Consider the following 16,942-nt stretch of genomic DNA (forward strand, 5'->3'; position numbering starts at 1 on the left):
AGACCGACTACAGTATCGGAAAGTGAGAAGAAAAGACGTTATTTTGCGAAGGAAAGGAAACGCAGGACCAAACTAATAAATATCGGCGGTCAGTGAGCACCTCGGTGTGATCAGCTGTTCGTTTGGCGACAGAATGATGTAACTGTCAGTGCACGGTCAAAGGTAAACCTATAGATGGCAGTAATGCAACACTGGATACCATAAAACCCAAAAGAAGAAGGTAAACCTGCACACACCGGACTTCCCCTGTCTGCTTGACTGCATGAAGCGAGCGATTTCTTGCATGTTATTTGCTAAGGAATCCCCTCAAACGAAATAACTTCCCAGCCACAGAATGGCCTGATTTTTTTTTTTTTTAGATATTGCAGAAATAAACATGTATCACAATTATCAAATTTCAGAGGGAACTAAATTTCACTGATTTTATGAAATCGAAAGACCGTCTAGCTTTAATCAACCAGCCTACTTTAGTAAACTGTATATTTTAGTAAATTAGATTGAATAAGCCGTCCTCAGCTGCACAACGAATCACAGTGTCACCTACTGCTGATTTGAAAAGAGCAGGACGAGCAACATTTCTGATTTGGGCTGCTAGCTATGTAGCTAATGCTATATGTGTATATGCATGGCTTGGAACATTCACTTTCTTGACCAGTGGTTCTTAAAGTCTGGGAAGCACAGCTGAGAGGAGCCATGATATTTTCAAAATTGTTACAGTGCTGGAAATCATAAAACACCATTATTAAAGCCATATTTACTAATGAATTAGATTTAATCCAAAACCTTTTAAAAAATAGTAATTTTAATACTGTCAACTAATATGTTTGTTTGGTGGGAAATTCAGGAATTGCAAAGCTCTATGGGCTGCAATAATTAAAGGTACTGACTGCAAAGTCATCTGAAAATTTTTTTCCTTGTGCATGGCATTTTCCTATGTCTCGCAAGAACAATATCATGCGGATGAGACGTGATCATTTTGATGAGCTGAGGGTCGATTTTCTCAGTTTTCCTATCTCGTTAGATAAACAGTATGGCCTGACGGAAATAACCGAACATCAAGAGCTTTAACTAATTACCATAATTATGGAACTGCATCATTCCAAGATGGCGACATGCGGAAAACATCATGACTCTGCATCAACCTCGGAGAGTTTCAAGACTCGGGGATGTAATTTGTGGTTGACATTTGCGTATAGATCCATGAAGCAAAAGATGGATATATCTTTTCTCTTTTACTGCTTTTGTGTTATCGTTTCTTTCTCTGTAAGAGCAAAACATTAGGTGTATAACTCCATACTCGGACTCACCAATCGAAGACGAGTGCTGCAAATTCTTCATCAGATTTCGCACCTGTTTCATCCTTCAGTCGATTCCAGCGGTTGATCTGTCCCTTCATGACAACCTTTTGGTTTCTATCGCTTTTCTGGCATGCTTTCTAGCTAATTTGCTTTCAAATTTTCCTTTTCTTTTCCGCTGGCTTTCAGCAGGCGGGAGAGCGGAGTCTGCCATGTTTGTCCATGCTGACTTGTTTTGGTTAAAAGTAGATCAAACACGTCCCACGGTGGTCACATGACGATGTTGCTTGCTTGCTTTGGTAATCTCCAGAATCGTAAAATGCGGGACGCATTTTATCTCGGCAAAACATTTACACATAGGATACATGGTGTGTGTGTGTGTAGCAGCGAAGCATCTCGAAACTCCAGCAGCAATAGAAATAGAACATTTTTTTCCCCAGAATTCAACTTTGCAGTCAGAACTTTTATCAAATGTTGTTGTATACATTTCTGTAATCCAATCTAATATTGGAATCTTTGGATAATTCATAAAATCTGAGCTGGAACTTCCCTCATTGTAACTGCTGTAATGGAATCAATAACAGGAACTAACATGTTTACCAGCATTCCACAGCATTACATGTAACTAAAATGCACAACGTATCGAAAGAAAGAGGTTGGCAAATTGCTATGGTATAAGGCAGTGTTTCTCAACCACTGGGCCGTGGCCCGAAGCGCCATCTAGTGGGCCACAAATTTTTTTCAGGTTTGAAGCCAAATACTAAATAGCTCAGGATGTCGTAGTGTCCCAAATCCGGTAGCTGGTTTGCTGTACACTTTACAAATGGAATAAATACATTTGTGGGTAAATTAAGAAGAACAAGCCTTTATTTTTGTCACATTCCTCCTCTACGTTTAACCCACACACAGAGAGCAGAGAGAGAGCACACACAGTGAGTAGAATAAATAATTAAAGCCGCAAGCGGCCTCGACGGGCCCTCGCGCCAGCGGCCAAGGGGGGCGGGGGCATGCGTCCCTGCGAAATACCTTCCACAGCTTCTTCGGCAAGAGACATTACCACAAGGTAGTGGTGTGAAGGAAAAGCATTATGGAATTATTTACCAAAAACCCGTTTTGGAGCAATTGCGTCGGCCAAAAACAGCGCCCCCCATGGACGAAAATTCCCAAAATGTGGTATACATGACATGGGAGGTAGTAAGAGGGTGGCCGTGAAGTTTGACCAAATTTGAGGAAAGATTGGAATTTTTGCCCAAAAATAGCGCCCCCAGTGGCGAAATATCACAGAAAGTGGGTAACATTTCAGAAGCCCAATGAGTGATCTGCGTGTGAAGTATGAGCAGTTTTGAGCAAGTAGAAGATTTGTTATGAATTTTTAAGCATGTAAAATGTTGCATTGAAAATTGATTGACGTATAACTTCTGAACGGTTTATGCTACGTGAAATGTATTTAGGACCTTTTGTCAGCCATGTCTGTAGATGATGTGGATCAATTTTGGTGACATTCCTATGAACGGTCTAGGAGGAGTTGCGCCGTCTTCGTGGCCATGCATTTCGCACAAAAGTGAAATCACCTCACTTCCTGTTGGGCGTGGCTAATGCATTGGCATTACATTTTTGTCCGGCTTAGTGAGATACATATGCGTACCAAATGGCATGCCACTACTACAAACTACATGGCAACCAGGCACCTTAATGTGGGAGGCCAAAATCACACTGAGTTAGGGGGCGCTATAGAGGCCCTGAGGCCCGCCTGGATCTGGGCTTCTGGTTCTCAGTAGCGGTGGCAGTCTAAGAAAAAGGAGCCAAATTTCGTGCGTTGTCGACCATGGCAAGCACCCCAATAAGGGTCTTGTAAAGAGTTTGCTTGGCAAGTTTGACAAATCAGAAGCTGCAATATCATTTTTGCCATAACCAGCACCCCCAGGGGCGAAAGTGCACAAAATTTGGCGTAGACGTCAGGTGAGCTATGAAGAGTTTGCGTATGAAGTTTGATGACAATTGAGTAAATAGAAGATGAGATATAGATTTTTGAAGAATAAATTTTTTGGTTTTTCCCATGTCAGAAGGTGGCGCTATGCTGTACATGAGCGACTATGAGTTGGAAAAATAAGTGTCTACAACAGCAACGTACTATCACAAGGTAGTGGTGTGAAGGAAAAGCATTATGGAATTATTTACCAAAAACCCGTTTTGGAGCAATTGCGTCGGCCAAAAACAGCGCCCCCCATGGACGAAAATTTCCAAAACGTGGTATACATGACATGGGAGGTAGTAAGAGGGTGGCCGTGAAGTTTGACCAAATTTGAGGAAAGATTGGAATTTTTGCCCAAAAATAGCGCCCCCAGTGGCGAAATATTACAGAAATTGGGTAACATGTCAGAAGCCCAATGAGTGATTTGCGTGTGAAGTATGAGCAGTTTTGACCAATCATAAGATTTGTTATGAATTTTTAAGCATGTAAAATTTTGCATCGAAAATTGATTGACGTATAACTTCTGAACGGTTTATCCTACGTGAAACGTATTTAGTAACTTTTGTCAGCCATGTCTGTAGATGATGTGTATCAATTTTGGTGACATTCCTATGAACGGTCTAGGAGGAGTTGCGCCGTCTACGTGGCCATGCATTTCGCACAAAAGTGAAATTACCTCACTTCCTGTTGGGCGTGGCTAATGCATTGGCATTACATTTTTGTCCGGCTTAGTGAGATACATATGTGTACCAAATGGCATGCCACTACTACAAACTACATGGCACCCAGGCACCTTAATGCGGGAGGCCAAAATCACAACGACTTAGGGGGCGCTATAGAGGCCCGGAGCCCCGGCCAAGTTTGGGCTTCTGGTTCTCAGTAGCGGTGGCAATTCTCGGAACTGGTGCCAAATTTGGTGCGTTTTTGCCCATGGCAAGCGCCCCGAAAATGGCCCAACAGCGGAGAAAAATAAAGAAGAAGAAGAAGACGGAAGAAGAAGAAGAAGAAGAAGAAGACGGAAGAAGACGGAAGAAGAATAATTAAAGCCGCAAGCGGCCTCGACGGGCCCTCGCGCCAGCGGCCAAGGGGGGCGGGGGCATGCGTCCCCGCGAAATACCTTCCACAGCTACAACGGCTGGTGTGACGGAAAAGCATTATGGAATTATTTACCAAAAACCCGTGTTGGAGCAATTGCGTCGGCCAAAAACAGCGCCCCCCATGGATGAAAATTCCCAAAATGTGGTATACATGACATGGGAGGTAGGAAGAGGGTGGCCGTGAAGTTTGACCAAATTTGAGGAAAGATTGGATTTTTTGCCCAAAAATAGCGCCCCCAGTGGCGAAATGTCACAGAAAGTGGGTAACATGTCAGAAGCCCAATGAGTGACTTGCGTGTGAAGTATGAGCAGTTTTGAGCAATTAGAAGATTTGTTATGAATTTTTAAGCATGTAAAATTTTGCATTGAAAATTGATTGACGTATAACTTCTGAACGGTCAATGCTACGTGAAACATATTTAGTCACTTTTGTCAGCCATGTCTGTAGATGATGTCTATCAATTTTGGTGACATTCCTATGAACGGTCTAGGAGGAGTTGCGCCGTCTTCGTGGCCATGCATTTCGCACAAAAGTGAAATTACCTCACTTCCTGTTGGGCGTGGCTAATGCATTGGCATTACATTTTTGTCCGGCTTAGTGAGATACATATGCGTACCAAATGGCATGCCACTACTACAAACTACATGGCAACCAGGCACCTTAATGCGGGAGGCCAAAATCACAACGAGTTAGGGGGCGCTATAGAGGCCCTGAGGCCCGCCTGCATCTGGGCTTCTGGTTCTCAGTAGCGGTGGTAGTCTAAGAAAAAGGAGCCAAATTTCGTGCGTTGTCGACCATGGCAAGCGCCCCAATAAGGCTCTTGTAAAGAGTTTGCTTGCCAAGTTTGACAAATCAGAAGCTGCAATATCATTTCTGCCATAACCAGCACCCCCAGGGGTGAAAGTGCACAAAATTTGGCGTACATGTCAGGTGAGCTATGAAGAGTTTGCGTATGAAGTTTGATGACAATTGAGTAAATAGAAGATGAGATATAGATTTTTGAAGAATAAATTTTTTGGTTTTTCCCATGTCAGTAGGTGGCGCTATGCTGTACATGAGCGATTATGAGTTGGAAAAATAAGTGTCTACAACAGCAACGTACAGTCACAAGGTAGTGGTGTGAAGGAAAAGCATTATGGAATTATTTACCAAAAACCCGTTTTGGAGCAATTGCGTCGGCCAAAAACAGCGCCCCCCCATGGACGAAAATTCCCAAAATGTGGTATACATGACATGGGAGGTAGTAAGAGGGTGGCCGTGAAGTTTGACCAAATTTGAGGAAAGATTGGATTTTTTGCCCAAAAATAGCGCCCCCAGTGGCAAAACATCACAGAAGTTGGGTAACATGTCAGAAACCCAATGAGTGATTTGCGTGTGAAGTATGAGCAGTTTTGAGCAATTAGAAGATTTGTTATGAATTTTTAAGCATGTAAAATTCTGCATTGAAAATTGATTGACGTACAACTTATGAACGGTTTATCCTACGTGAAACGTATTTAGCAACTTTTGTCAGCCATGTCTGTAGATGATGTATATCAATTTTGGTGACGTTCCTATGAACGGTCTAGGAGGAGTTGCGCCGTCTTCGTGGCCATGCATTTCGCACAAAAGTGAAATTACCTCACTTCCTGTTGGGCGTGGCTAATGCATTGGCATTACATTTTTGTCCGGCTTAGTGAGATACATATGCGTACCAAATGGCATGCCACTACTACAAACTACATGGCAACCAGGCACCTTAATGCGGGAGGCCAAAATCACAACGAGTTAGGGGGCGCTATAGAGGCCCTGAGGCCCGCCTGCATCTGGGCTTCTGGTTCTCAGTAGCGGTGGTAGTCTAAGAAAAAGGAGCCAAATTTCGTGCGTTGTCGACCATGGCAAGCGCCCCAATAAGGCTCTTGTAAAGAGTTTGCTTGCCAAGTTTGACAAATCAGAAGCTGCAATATCATTTCTGCCATAACCAGCACCCCCAGGGGCGAAAGTGCACAAAATTTGGCATACATGTCAGGTGAGCTATGAAGAGTTTGCGTATGAAGTTTGATGACAATTGAGTAAATAGAAGATGAGATATAGATTTTTGAAGAATAAATTTTTTGGTTTTTCCCATGTCAGTAGGTGGCGCTATGCTGTACATGAGCGATTATGAGTTGGAAAAATAAGTGTCTACAACAGCAACGTACTATCACAAGGTAGTGGTGTGAAGGAAAAGCATTATGGAATTATTTACCAAAAACCCGTTTTGGAGCAATTGCGTCGGCCAAAAACAGCGCCCCCCATGGACGAAAATTTCCAAAATGTGGTATACATGACATGGGAGGTAGTAAGAGGGTGGCCGTGAAGTTTGACCAAATTTGAGGAAAGATTGGAATTTTTGCCCAAAAATAGCGCCCCCAGTGGCGAAATATCACAGAAATTGGGTAACATGTCAGAAGCCCAATGAGTGATTTGCGTGTGAAGGATGAGCAGTTTTGAGCAAACAGAAGATTTGTTATGAATTTTTAAGCATGTAAAATTTTGCATTGAAAATTGATTGACGTATAACTTCTGAACGGTTTATGCTACGTGAAACGTATTTAGTAACTTTTGTCAGCCATGTCTGTAGATGACGTGTATCAATTTTGGTGACATTCCTATGAACGGTCTAGGAGGAGTTGCGCCGTCTTCGTGGCCATGCATTTCGCACAAAAGTGAAATTACCTCACTTCCTGTTGGGCGTGGCTAATGCATTGGCATTACATTTTTGTCCGGCTTAGTGAGATACATATGCGTACCAAATGGCACGCCACCACTACAAACTACATGGCACCCAGGCACCTTAATGCGGGAGGCCAAAATCACAACGACTTAGGGGGCGCTATAGAGGCCCGGAGCCCCGGACAAGTTTGGGCTTCTGGTTCTGAGTAGCGGTGGCAATTCTCGGAACTGGTGCCAAATTTCGTGCGTTTTCGCCCATGGCAAGCGCCCCGAAAATGGCCCAACAGCGGAGAAAAATAAAGAAGAAGAAGAAGAAGAAGACGGAAGAAGAAGAAGAAGAAGAAGAAGAAGACGGAAGAAGAATAATAATAGTGAACTCTTACAAGAACAATAGGGCCTTCGCCCATAGGGCTCGGGCCCTAAATACGTTTGTGGGTAAATTATATGGATCTATGATGCCTGCTTTCCAAGAAGAGCAGGGAAGATTGAGAATCGAACAGCCATGGTTTGTTTACACCCGATACTAAAACTTGTAGTGTCCTAGCAACCATCGCAAAAACATGAACAAAAAGCCCAGAAATTCCTCCTTACTCGGGGAAAAACGATACAGGATTTATCTTGTAGTGTCCTGATCCCCAGAGCTTTAACCCAGACATACATAAAAAGTTGTACTCCTCCATGCTCTTCCAGGTTTTCATCTGTGTATCCATGTAGAATGATGTCTGCAGTACCAGGTAGTTTGAGATGTTGGGGAACTCAACGGCTGGACGATTTTCCAATTCATACTGAATGAATGAACTTGGTGTTATGGGAAAATAAGCAACTGTATGGTGGTAACATTGTGTTTTATTCCTTACATCCCAACAATCCACATACCAAAAATCCATTGTGCCTGAGAACTTTAAGATCTGTTGTTTCCTTTTTCAATTCCGTATAGGAGCCTTTTCTCGAATACAACACTGGATTATGTTCTCATATCAAAAATTGCCTGCAATATTACTTTTGTGCCTCCATGACCAAGACAGTGAGTGATGAAAATGAGCAGAGCATCTGAAGTTAGGCAGTGCTGCCAGGATGAGTTTGTGATGCAGAAGACAGGAAATGAGGCGTCTGTGCTGCAGTCATCAGTCTGAGTAACAGATTCGTGTCACTTTAATTCTTCTAAGATACAAATTCTTGCTTTTGTGTCCACTTTCAGAGTCACTCACAGATTCCACTCCCCTCCTTCCTATCTTCAGAACTTATTCATCACTTCTAACTAGGCACGTAACTGTATATCATGCAATGATAAATCCTGATACAAATTTAGGACGATTCGAAGAAATAAAAAATGAATCGTGTTTATTATCCGGCTGTTTTTCCTCACTGTAATTGCATCATTTAGACAGAAGACTAAGACAGAACACTGCACCATACCAGGAATGTGTGACTTCACGATAAGCGGAAGTAACACAGCTGTTTACACGGCATTACAAAAAAAAAGAACTAAAAAGAGAAAGCGCTGTTGTGCAACTGAATGCACAAATAGCTTTAAAGCTAGACTGCCTTTTAGATTTTTCAAGTGTAGATCATAAAAAGAATTTTCCCCGACACCCAATTATTTTTGTTTAATGGACTGAAAGCTACTGAATTCGAATCACAGACTTCCATTTTTATTAGTTTTTTGTTTTTTAATAGAACAACTAATGAATTTAGGGCCATGTGGCCCTAAATTCTCTGCTATTTTTTCCTGCTTCACCATGACCCAATTCAAGATACTATGTCATGCATCACATGGTGAGCTTTCCCCGTTCACACAAGGCATTGTACAGTAGGATACAAGTTTGAAACAGAAGAGAAAAATGGAGGAAGTGAGTATGCAAATGAAACGTGAAAGACTGACTACAGTAACGGAACGCAAGAAGAAAAGATGTTATGTTGCAAAGGAAAGGAAACGCAGGACCAAACTAATAAATATTGGCGGTCAGTGAGCACCTCGGTGTGATCAGCTGTTCATTTAGCGACAGAATGATGGAACTGTCAGTCCAGGGTCAAAGGTAAACCTGTAGATGGCAATAATACATCAATGGATGCCAGCTGCCGTAAAACCCAAAAGAAGAAGAAGGAGGTAAACCAGTGCATGCACACATGGACTTCCTCTGTCTGCTTGACTGCGCGACACGAGATTTCATGCACATTATTTGCTCGGGAATCCCCTCAAATTAAATAACTTCCCAGCCACAGAATGGCCTGTTGTTGTTTTTTTGTGAGATATTACATAAATAAACATATATCCCCATGACCAGATTTCAGAGGGAACTAAATTTCACTGATTTTATGAAATCGAACGGCCGTCTCGCTTTAACAAGAACTCAGAGCTCTCTTTTTACACACTGCTGAAAGCTAAAGAAAAGAGAAGAAAAATGGTAAATAGTAAAATATTCATAAACGTTTATTCAGAAAAGTCCTATTTGTTATTAACGTTTTTCATTTTTAATGAAAGGAATATTTTAGTTAATGGTCCATTATATTTCTCTCCAACCTTTATAAATATGGGTAAATAATTCTTGTTGCTCATTCAGAAAATGAGGGTTTTTTTATTTTTATTTAACACAAAGGAATACTTAAGCTGATAAAGAATAGGAAAATAAATGTTCCATTTACTTATTTATTATGAAATAAATGTTCCATTTATTTCATAATAAAGTTGAAGTTTATTATTACTTATATTGTGCATGTTTCACACAAATATGTTCACATGCACACTACAATGATTAAGTATATATACACACAACAACATTACACAAAATTTAACCCCAAAATTGCTTAAAAGGAAAATCTAAAACATAACCAAAAATTATTTAAAAACAGGATAATGATCAAATAAATTAAATACAACCATCTAAATAAAAGCATTACTGATGAAAAGCCTGTTCTTAAAAAATATCTACAGATCCCTGGTGTGGATTTAAGGGGGGACGCACCCCCCAAGTCCAAAAAAAAAAAAAGTTTTAGTATTGCAGATACTGAGATATGCTGGTCGTCTTTTAAGTAATAAGGTTTAAAAAAAATCAACAAAATAAATCGTTATGTGGGATTGAGCTGAAGAGTTTCTGGTGTAAATTAATATTTAATAGTAGGGCCTATAGCTTAGGTTTTTTTTTTGCTCGTGACACGAATGCAGTGAAAAGCAAGCTGGGTGAGTCTTGTTGGATAGTAACAGGGTGCAGGAACTTTGTGCATCAACATAATAACATACTGTATTCCAGGACTGCACTGTAGACTCCATGTAAAGGGTGTGCACTATCTTTTTATGTTTATGATATTGTTAACACACACGTTCACAAGCCAAAATAATAAGACGCTGCAGCAGGCTTACTGCATACACACACGTCGGCTGTCCAGCTACTGCTCGTATTCATTAAGCCTCGGTCACAACCGGCCGTACGTGCTCCTACGGCCGGTCTACGTGCAAAAACCGCAAGAAATGCACGGAGGGCGCGCGTGTGACGTGCTGATTTTCGAGCCGTAGACTGGCCGCAGACCGGCCGCAGAGGTTCTTTGTCATGTCAAACAAACTCTACGGGCGCTTACCAGTGGCGGCTGGTAGTCTTTCAAACAGGGGAGGCTGGTCGGTTACGATATTTCCAGATTTTAAAAGAAAAAACATCAATTTTGCCCATACTCTTGCCTCTGATCTGGCTGATTGTTGGCAGGGTCACAAACTGTGAAATAACAGGTTCTTTTGGCCCATTAGCCTACTGTCCAATATACATGATGGTGGTGTTGGGGGGGTATATTTTAACATTTTATATTTTAAAATTGTGGCATGTTGTTTAAAAATTGATCATTATTGAAAGCAGCTCTTTGTCAGGAACCTCAGCAGTAACAGCAGAGTGTTCTGGAATAGGCACAAGCACTGACCTTGGGGAGCCAAACATAGAGCTGGGTGCCACACATTTCATTCAATGACACTTTCCCTATATTTTACTTATTTTGACTGAGAAATGTTTTATTGACAATTTTGATAACCCTTCACTTTTAATCCAGGTCTGTAGTGTGAAATGTTCTCGGCTGTGTTTTTGTTTAAAAATGTTTTCCAAATTGTAGCTGTGTTTAATTCATATCCAGAAAAATATATATTACAATATAATATACTCAGCATAAACATTTTAAATAGATTCTATATTTTTGGTCCATCCATGACATATTACTAAAGTAGCCTATTTACTGTTGTTGATGTGGGTCACTTGCTGTTAGCCAATTTACTTTCTCGTACCAGGAGAGCTGAAAGGAACGAGTATTATTCCCTACCTTTTTCACCAAGTCAATTTGAGGCGTTGGTCTACCCTGCTCTTTAATTTTAATTTTTTCCTTGAAAGGAAGACTGGCAAATGGCTTCGCCAAAATTAAATCAGCAATGCTTGGCGTCCGTGCGCAGCTTTCTTGCTAGCTGACTAGCCCCCTCAAGTTCAAGTTCAGTCACTCAAATAAACGACATTTCTGGAACTAAGATAGCAAACTTGACAACACTATATTTACACTTTATTTACAATGAAAATATATACAAACTAAAAAAGCTGGTAGAAACCGTATGTAATGAATGAAATCGAAATGTAAGCTGATCTCTTACAATACACCACAGCACTTCCGATTCCACATGGGACTGAACTGAAATTCACCGCTGCCTGTCTATAGTTAAAACGAGCTGTCAATCAAAGAAAATATCCGGCCGCTTTCACCAATCACCAGTCTCCTCGCGGAAACTGCCATGTCCCTCCCATGTGAGGCTCGGAGTCCGTAGGCGGGCATTTTCGCAGTATTTGTCCAATAACCGTCTTGCATTTTGAGATTGAAAAGCGCATAGCTCCCAAATGCCGTTGAAGTCCACTGAGGCTGGGAGTCCGTGGGAGTCCGTGGGCGGGCGTTTTCGCAGTATTTGTCCAATAATCGTCTTGCATTTTGAGATTGAAAAGCGCAGAGCTACCAAATGCCATTGAAGCCCACTGAAGCTGCGCTGCATCGCGCTGTCACGAGGGGGAAAAACTCACGCACACATTAAAGTTATAAGGGCATTTTTAGAGGAGGCTGAGCCTCCCTTGTTGTCTTAGAGCAATCGCCCATGGCGCTTACGTTTTTTTCAGGTTGCAAGACAAACTTACGGCCAACGTGCATCTTTCTCCATGAACAAAAAAAACGCAGCGATTTGGGAAATGCCAAAAATCGCACAGCCAAAAAATCGTACGTCCGGTTGTGACCTAGGCTTTAATAGGGTATCCCTGTACTCACTATACCAGGTGTATGTACATGGTACACGTGCCGTTTTGGAGGTGAGCCTCACTTTGATTTTTACGACAGTGGCCGGATAGGTCTGTGAGTGATGTTGATTTTTGCTTGAAATCCCCTGAGTCTTGGGAACTAAGACTTATTATTGGACTTGTTCACATGCAACTCTCAATCACTGTTTCGTTATTTCAGTCTATTAGACTCGGGAGCTCAGAATGCAGTTACTGACTTTGTATTATAGACATGCAAATCTTGCAGTCTTTGTTTATAGTTATCTCGGTATTAAGCTCTGGCCACTTACCGTACATTCCCTCAGTGTACCTGGGTGTATTCACTGTCTTATCTGTACATTGACTGTCCTGAGCAGGAGCTCAGATTGCAGTTGCTAAAATAGTAATAATTTATTGATATAAGGTGTTTTGTGGTCAGTGCACTACACTGTAGTGTGTCATGTTGTAATGCATTATTATGATAATCCAACTTTCATAAATATTACCATATATTAGTTTTAATTATGGTCTACGCATAATCTGCAACTCTAACAATATCATTTTCAGTGACTAATAAAATGGTTTTGAAAGTTCCTACTTTTAAAATGTATTTTTGATCTGGTAATTTTCTTTAAGAAATTTCATTTACAACATGTCTCTGCCAGCTCAAAATGCATCTCCGGGCATTTAAAAACTGTAGAGCTTCCGGGGGCTTCTGTTGACCCCTTGGCCCCTGGACCCCTGGCCTTACTGGGTTGATGCCCCTCCACCCCTTCCCACTTTCCTGGATCCACCCCTGGATCCTGTGTTGCGAAGCTCCCAAGGTAATTTGCCCCATAGTTTGGGTGCCGCAGATCCAAAAGTGCGGTCACCCAGTGTAGTGAGTGTTCTAACTCTTGGTGGCCGTAATAACAGTTCACTATTAGACCTTAGACTATAATGTGATGGAGTTTGAATAGCAATAAGTTCTAATATATAATTCTAATATATAGTATGAATTAATTTTTTTTTCAAAAATATTGTGAGGAAAATTGAATCGTCAAGCCAATATCGTGACTCAAACTGAATCATGAATTGATTAATGGTGAATCATTAAATGCCAACATCTAACCTTCACCATCTGTTCATATGGTGAACAGCAAAAACAGACTGCATCTTCCAAGAATGTGTCAAAGGGATACATCGTCTCCACACAGCTGCAAAAATCACCTAATTATTGTTTATTTTTACTCATTTAATTAGCAGAGGTATGAAAAGCAGATTGCAAATTATGCGAAAAGCTTGTGTTTTTGCAGGCGGAGGATGTGTGGCTTTGTTTTGTTTTTAATATACAGTAAATAAGAGAAAGAAACCATCACACTGTGTGTGTGTGTGTGTGTGTGTGTGTGTGTTACGAAGTTCAACTCACCGTGCCAGAATTGACATATTTCTTCTTTTTCATTTTCTTCTTTGGATTCACCACCTACAAACCAGGACGGAGAAATCGTTCAGGACCCAAGTCTAAATACGCTCACACATACCGTATCAGATTGGGTGGAAGACATCCAAGCGACACATAATACAATGTCTTGCAAAAGTAATCATCCCCCTTGGTGTTTGTCCTGTTTTGTCGCATTACAAGCTGGAATTAAAATGGATTTTTGGAGGGTTAGCACCATTTGATTTACACAACATGCTGACCACTTTAAAGGTGCAAATTGCTGTTTCATTGTGACACAAACAATAATTAAGATGAAAAAACAGAAACCTGGAGTGTGCATAGGTATTCACCCCCCAAAGACAATACTTTGTAGAGCCACCTTTTCTGCAATTACAGCTGCAAGTCTCTTGGGGTGTGTCTCTATTAGCTTAGCACATCTAGCCACTGGGATTTTTGCCCATTCCTCAAGGCAAAACTGCTCCAACTCCATTCCAAGACATTTAAATGTTTCCCTTTAAACCACTCCAGTGTAGCTTTAGCAGTATGTTTAGGATCTGCTGGAACGTGAACCTTCATCCCAGTCTCAAACCTCTGACCGACTCAAACAGGTTTTCCTCCAGAATTGCCCTGTGTTTAGTGCCATCCATCTTTCCTTCAGTCCTGACCAGCTTTCCTGTCCATGCAGATGAAAAACATCCCCACAGCATGATGCTGCCACCACCATGCTTCACTGTAGGAATGGTGTTCTCAGGGTGTTGGGTTTGTGCCGCACATGGCATTTCCCATGATGGCCAAAAAGATCAATTTTAGTCTCATTTGACAAGAGAATCTTCTTCCATGTGTTTATGGGACTCTGCCACATGCTATTGGGCAAGCTCTAAACGTGATTTTTTTTTTTTTTTAAGCAATGACTTTTTTTTTTTCCTGGCCACTCTTCCATAAAGCCCCGCTCTGTGGAGTGTACGGCTTAAAGTGGTCTTATGGACAGATGCTCCCATCTCCGCTGTGGATCTTTGCAGCTCCTTCAGTGTTTGGTGACTTTGTTGCATCTCTGATTAATGCCCTCCTTGCCTGGTTTGTGAGTTTTGGTGGGCGGCCTTCTCTTGTCAGGTTTGAAGTAGTGCCATATTCTTTCCATTGTGCTAGAATGGATAACCCAAACCTGAGCTATACTTTGGTATATAATTGGTTGGACCAGCTCTTATTTAGGGGTTTCATGCGAAAGGGGGTGAATACATATGCACACTCCAGATTTTGTTTTTTTAATCTTAATTATTCTTTGTGTCACAATAAAACAACAATTCGCACCTTTAAAGTGGTAGGCATGTTGTGTAAATCAAATGGTGCTAAGCCTCCAACAATCCATTTTAATTCCAGCTTGTAATGCGACAAAACAGGACAAACACCAAAGGGGGATGAATACTTTTGCAAGACACTGTATATCAACGACTTACTGTATGGAATTACAGAAGCCCTGAACAGCAAGTTCTAGAAAAATACATTGCTAGGTTATTACTGAATTTGATTCTAGCAACATCTGGCTTAGGGTCTGGGAAACAGTATGCAGAAATATAATATTCAACTGATAAATAGTCAAAAGTCAAAATAATTAGATTAATAATTTGTTATTTTGAGATATTATGCCATTATTATGAGTTCTCTCATTGTTAAGTCACAATAATGACACAGAACTTGCACAAAGCTTCATTTTAGGGCTTCCATATGAAATCGCTTCTATTTGTAGAAAATGTCGCTCGGCGGTAACCCCGGACATTTCCCCACAATTTGGGTAAATGTAGTGTCACATGGAATTATTCAGTCCCAAACTAGGTGAATTACAGTGAGGCAACGAATAATCTGTGTGCAATTTTCTTCCTCTATATCCCTCACTTTAACCACTTTGTTCTCCTATCTCCGCACCCTATCTCCATTTCACATACAGGATCGCATAATGAAAGAAGCTCAGGGAAGCAGTGCACACGATGTTTGACTCCGTATGCTCCGTGATATTGGGAGAGATAGTTAGGGCAGCAGTAGCCAGGTCATCCATATTATTGACAATTTAACAAGATGGATGTGGCAGAGGTTGGTGTCTGCAGATGCACAAAGAGCAATAGAGGTAAAATGCTGATATCCACAGAAAGCGAAAAAGCAAAGCAGGACTGGCCACCTGCTAGCTTTTTACATCCAGGATCCAAGGAGAAAATATCACTAATGTACAGTGTTTATTTAAACGCTGAAAGAATCGATCGAGCACCGTTCCAAGACGCTGATACTTCTTATAACAGCATTCGTTGTTGTATGCTCATCTGTACTCGCCACATCAAATTCCACTTCCTAGTTTGAAACAGCTACTACAGTAGTATTAGCAGTGTTGTACTCGAGTCGCTAAACCTCGAGTCCGAGTCCAGTCTCGAATCCCCAGTGTTCAAGTCCGAGTCAAGTCCAAGACATTAAAATAAAATTTCGAGTCAAGTCCAAGACTCCAACCGCACCATTTGACGGTGGCTGTTTTAGCTCCATTAACATTAGTTTCTTCCTGAACAGGTGAACGTGCGTTCTCTTTGTCAGGGAGTGTGAAGTATTCTGTCAGAGATGGATGTTAGTGCAGAAGGTGTGTTTATTAATACAAGTGAAGACACGTAAACAATCCAGAACGGCAGGCAAAATCGTAAAACGGTGAAACAGGCAATAGGTCGAGCGAGGCACAAACAGGCTAGCGTAGACTCGGCAGAATCCAAAACGAGAAACAGGAAATTAGGGATCAGGAAACCAAACAAAGAAATAAGGCTCGGTCATGTGTCATCAACGCAACTCAATACTTCGCAAACTAAGTGTGTCTTCACAGTTTTTATATAGGTGTGCTGATTGTGCCTTAATCCTCTGCAAGTGCGAGTCGTTCACCAAGCAGACTCTCGTGCGGGCGCTGTCTGGAACGCGCTCGAGAGTCTATCTGATGCACGTGCCAAGGCGTGCAGCTGTGACAATCTTGCACGAAATTAGTATAAAAATGAATGTAGATATAAATATCTTTTGCCAAATTATTATGGAATGTTACAAAATATAAAGAAAAAATCCAAGTCCTCGTCTCCAATTTACGAGTCCGAATGCAGTTAATGCACGAGTCTGAGTCCAAGTCTGAGTCATCAGTGCTCAAGTCCAAGTCGAGTCACGAGTCCTTAAAATTAGGGCACGAGTCGGACTCGAG

At 41.4% G+C, this 16,942-nt stretch overlaps 1 protein-coding gene across 3 annotated transcripts in view; it reads right to left on the reverse strand.

The window, feature by feature from the left end:
• Positions 1–16,942, reverse strand: part of cpne5b (copine Vb) — a 304,129-nt gene that overhangs the window by 71,657 nt on the left and 215,530 nt on the right. For all 3 annotated transcript variants that reach the window (XM_060910664.1, XM_060910665.1, XM_060910663.1), the window contains one exon: positions 13,723–13,776. In XM_060910664.1, coding sequence (XP_060766647.1) covers positions 13,723–13,776 — 54 coding nt within the window. The remainder of the gene's footprint in view (positions 1–13,722; positions 13,777–16,942) is intronic.

The sequence above is a fragment of the Neoarius graeffei genome, chromosome 26 (assembly GCF_027579695.1).
Source record: "Neoarius graeffei isolate fNeoGra1 chromosome 26, fNeoGra1.pri, whole genome shotgun sequence".
In the NCBI taxonomy this organism is placed as follows: domain Eukaryota; kingdom Metazoa; phylum Chordata; class Actinopteri; order Siluriformes; family Ariidae; genus Neoarius; species Neoarius graeffei.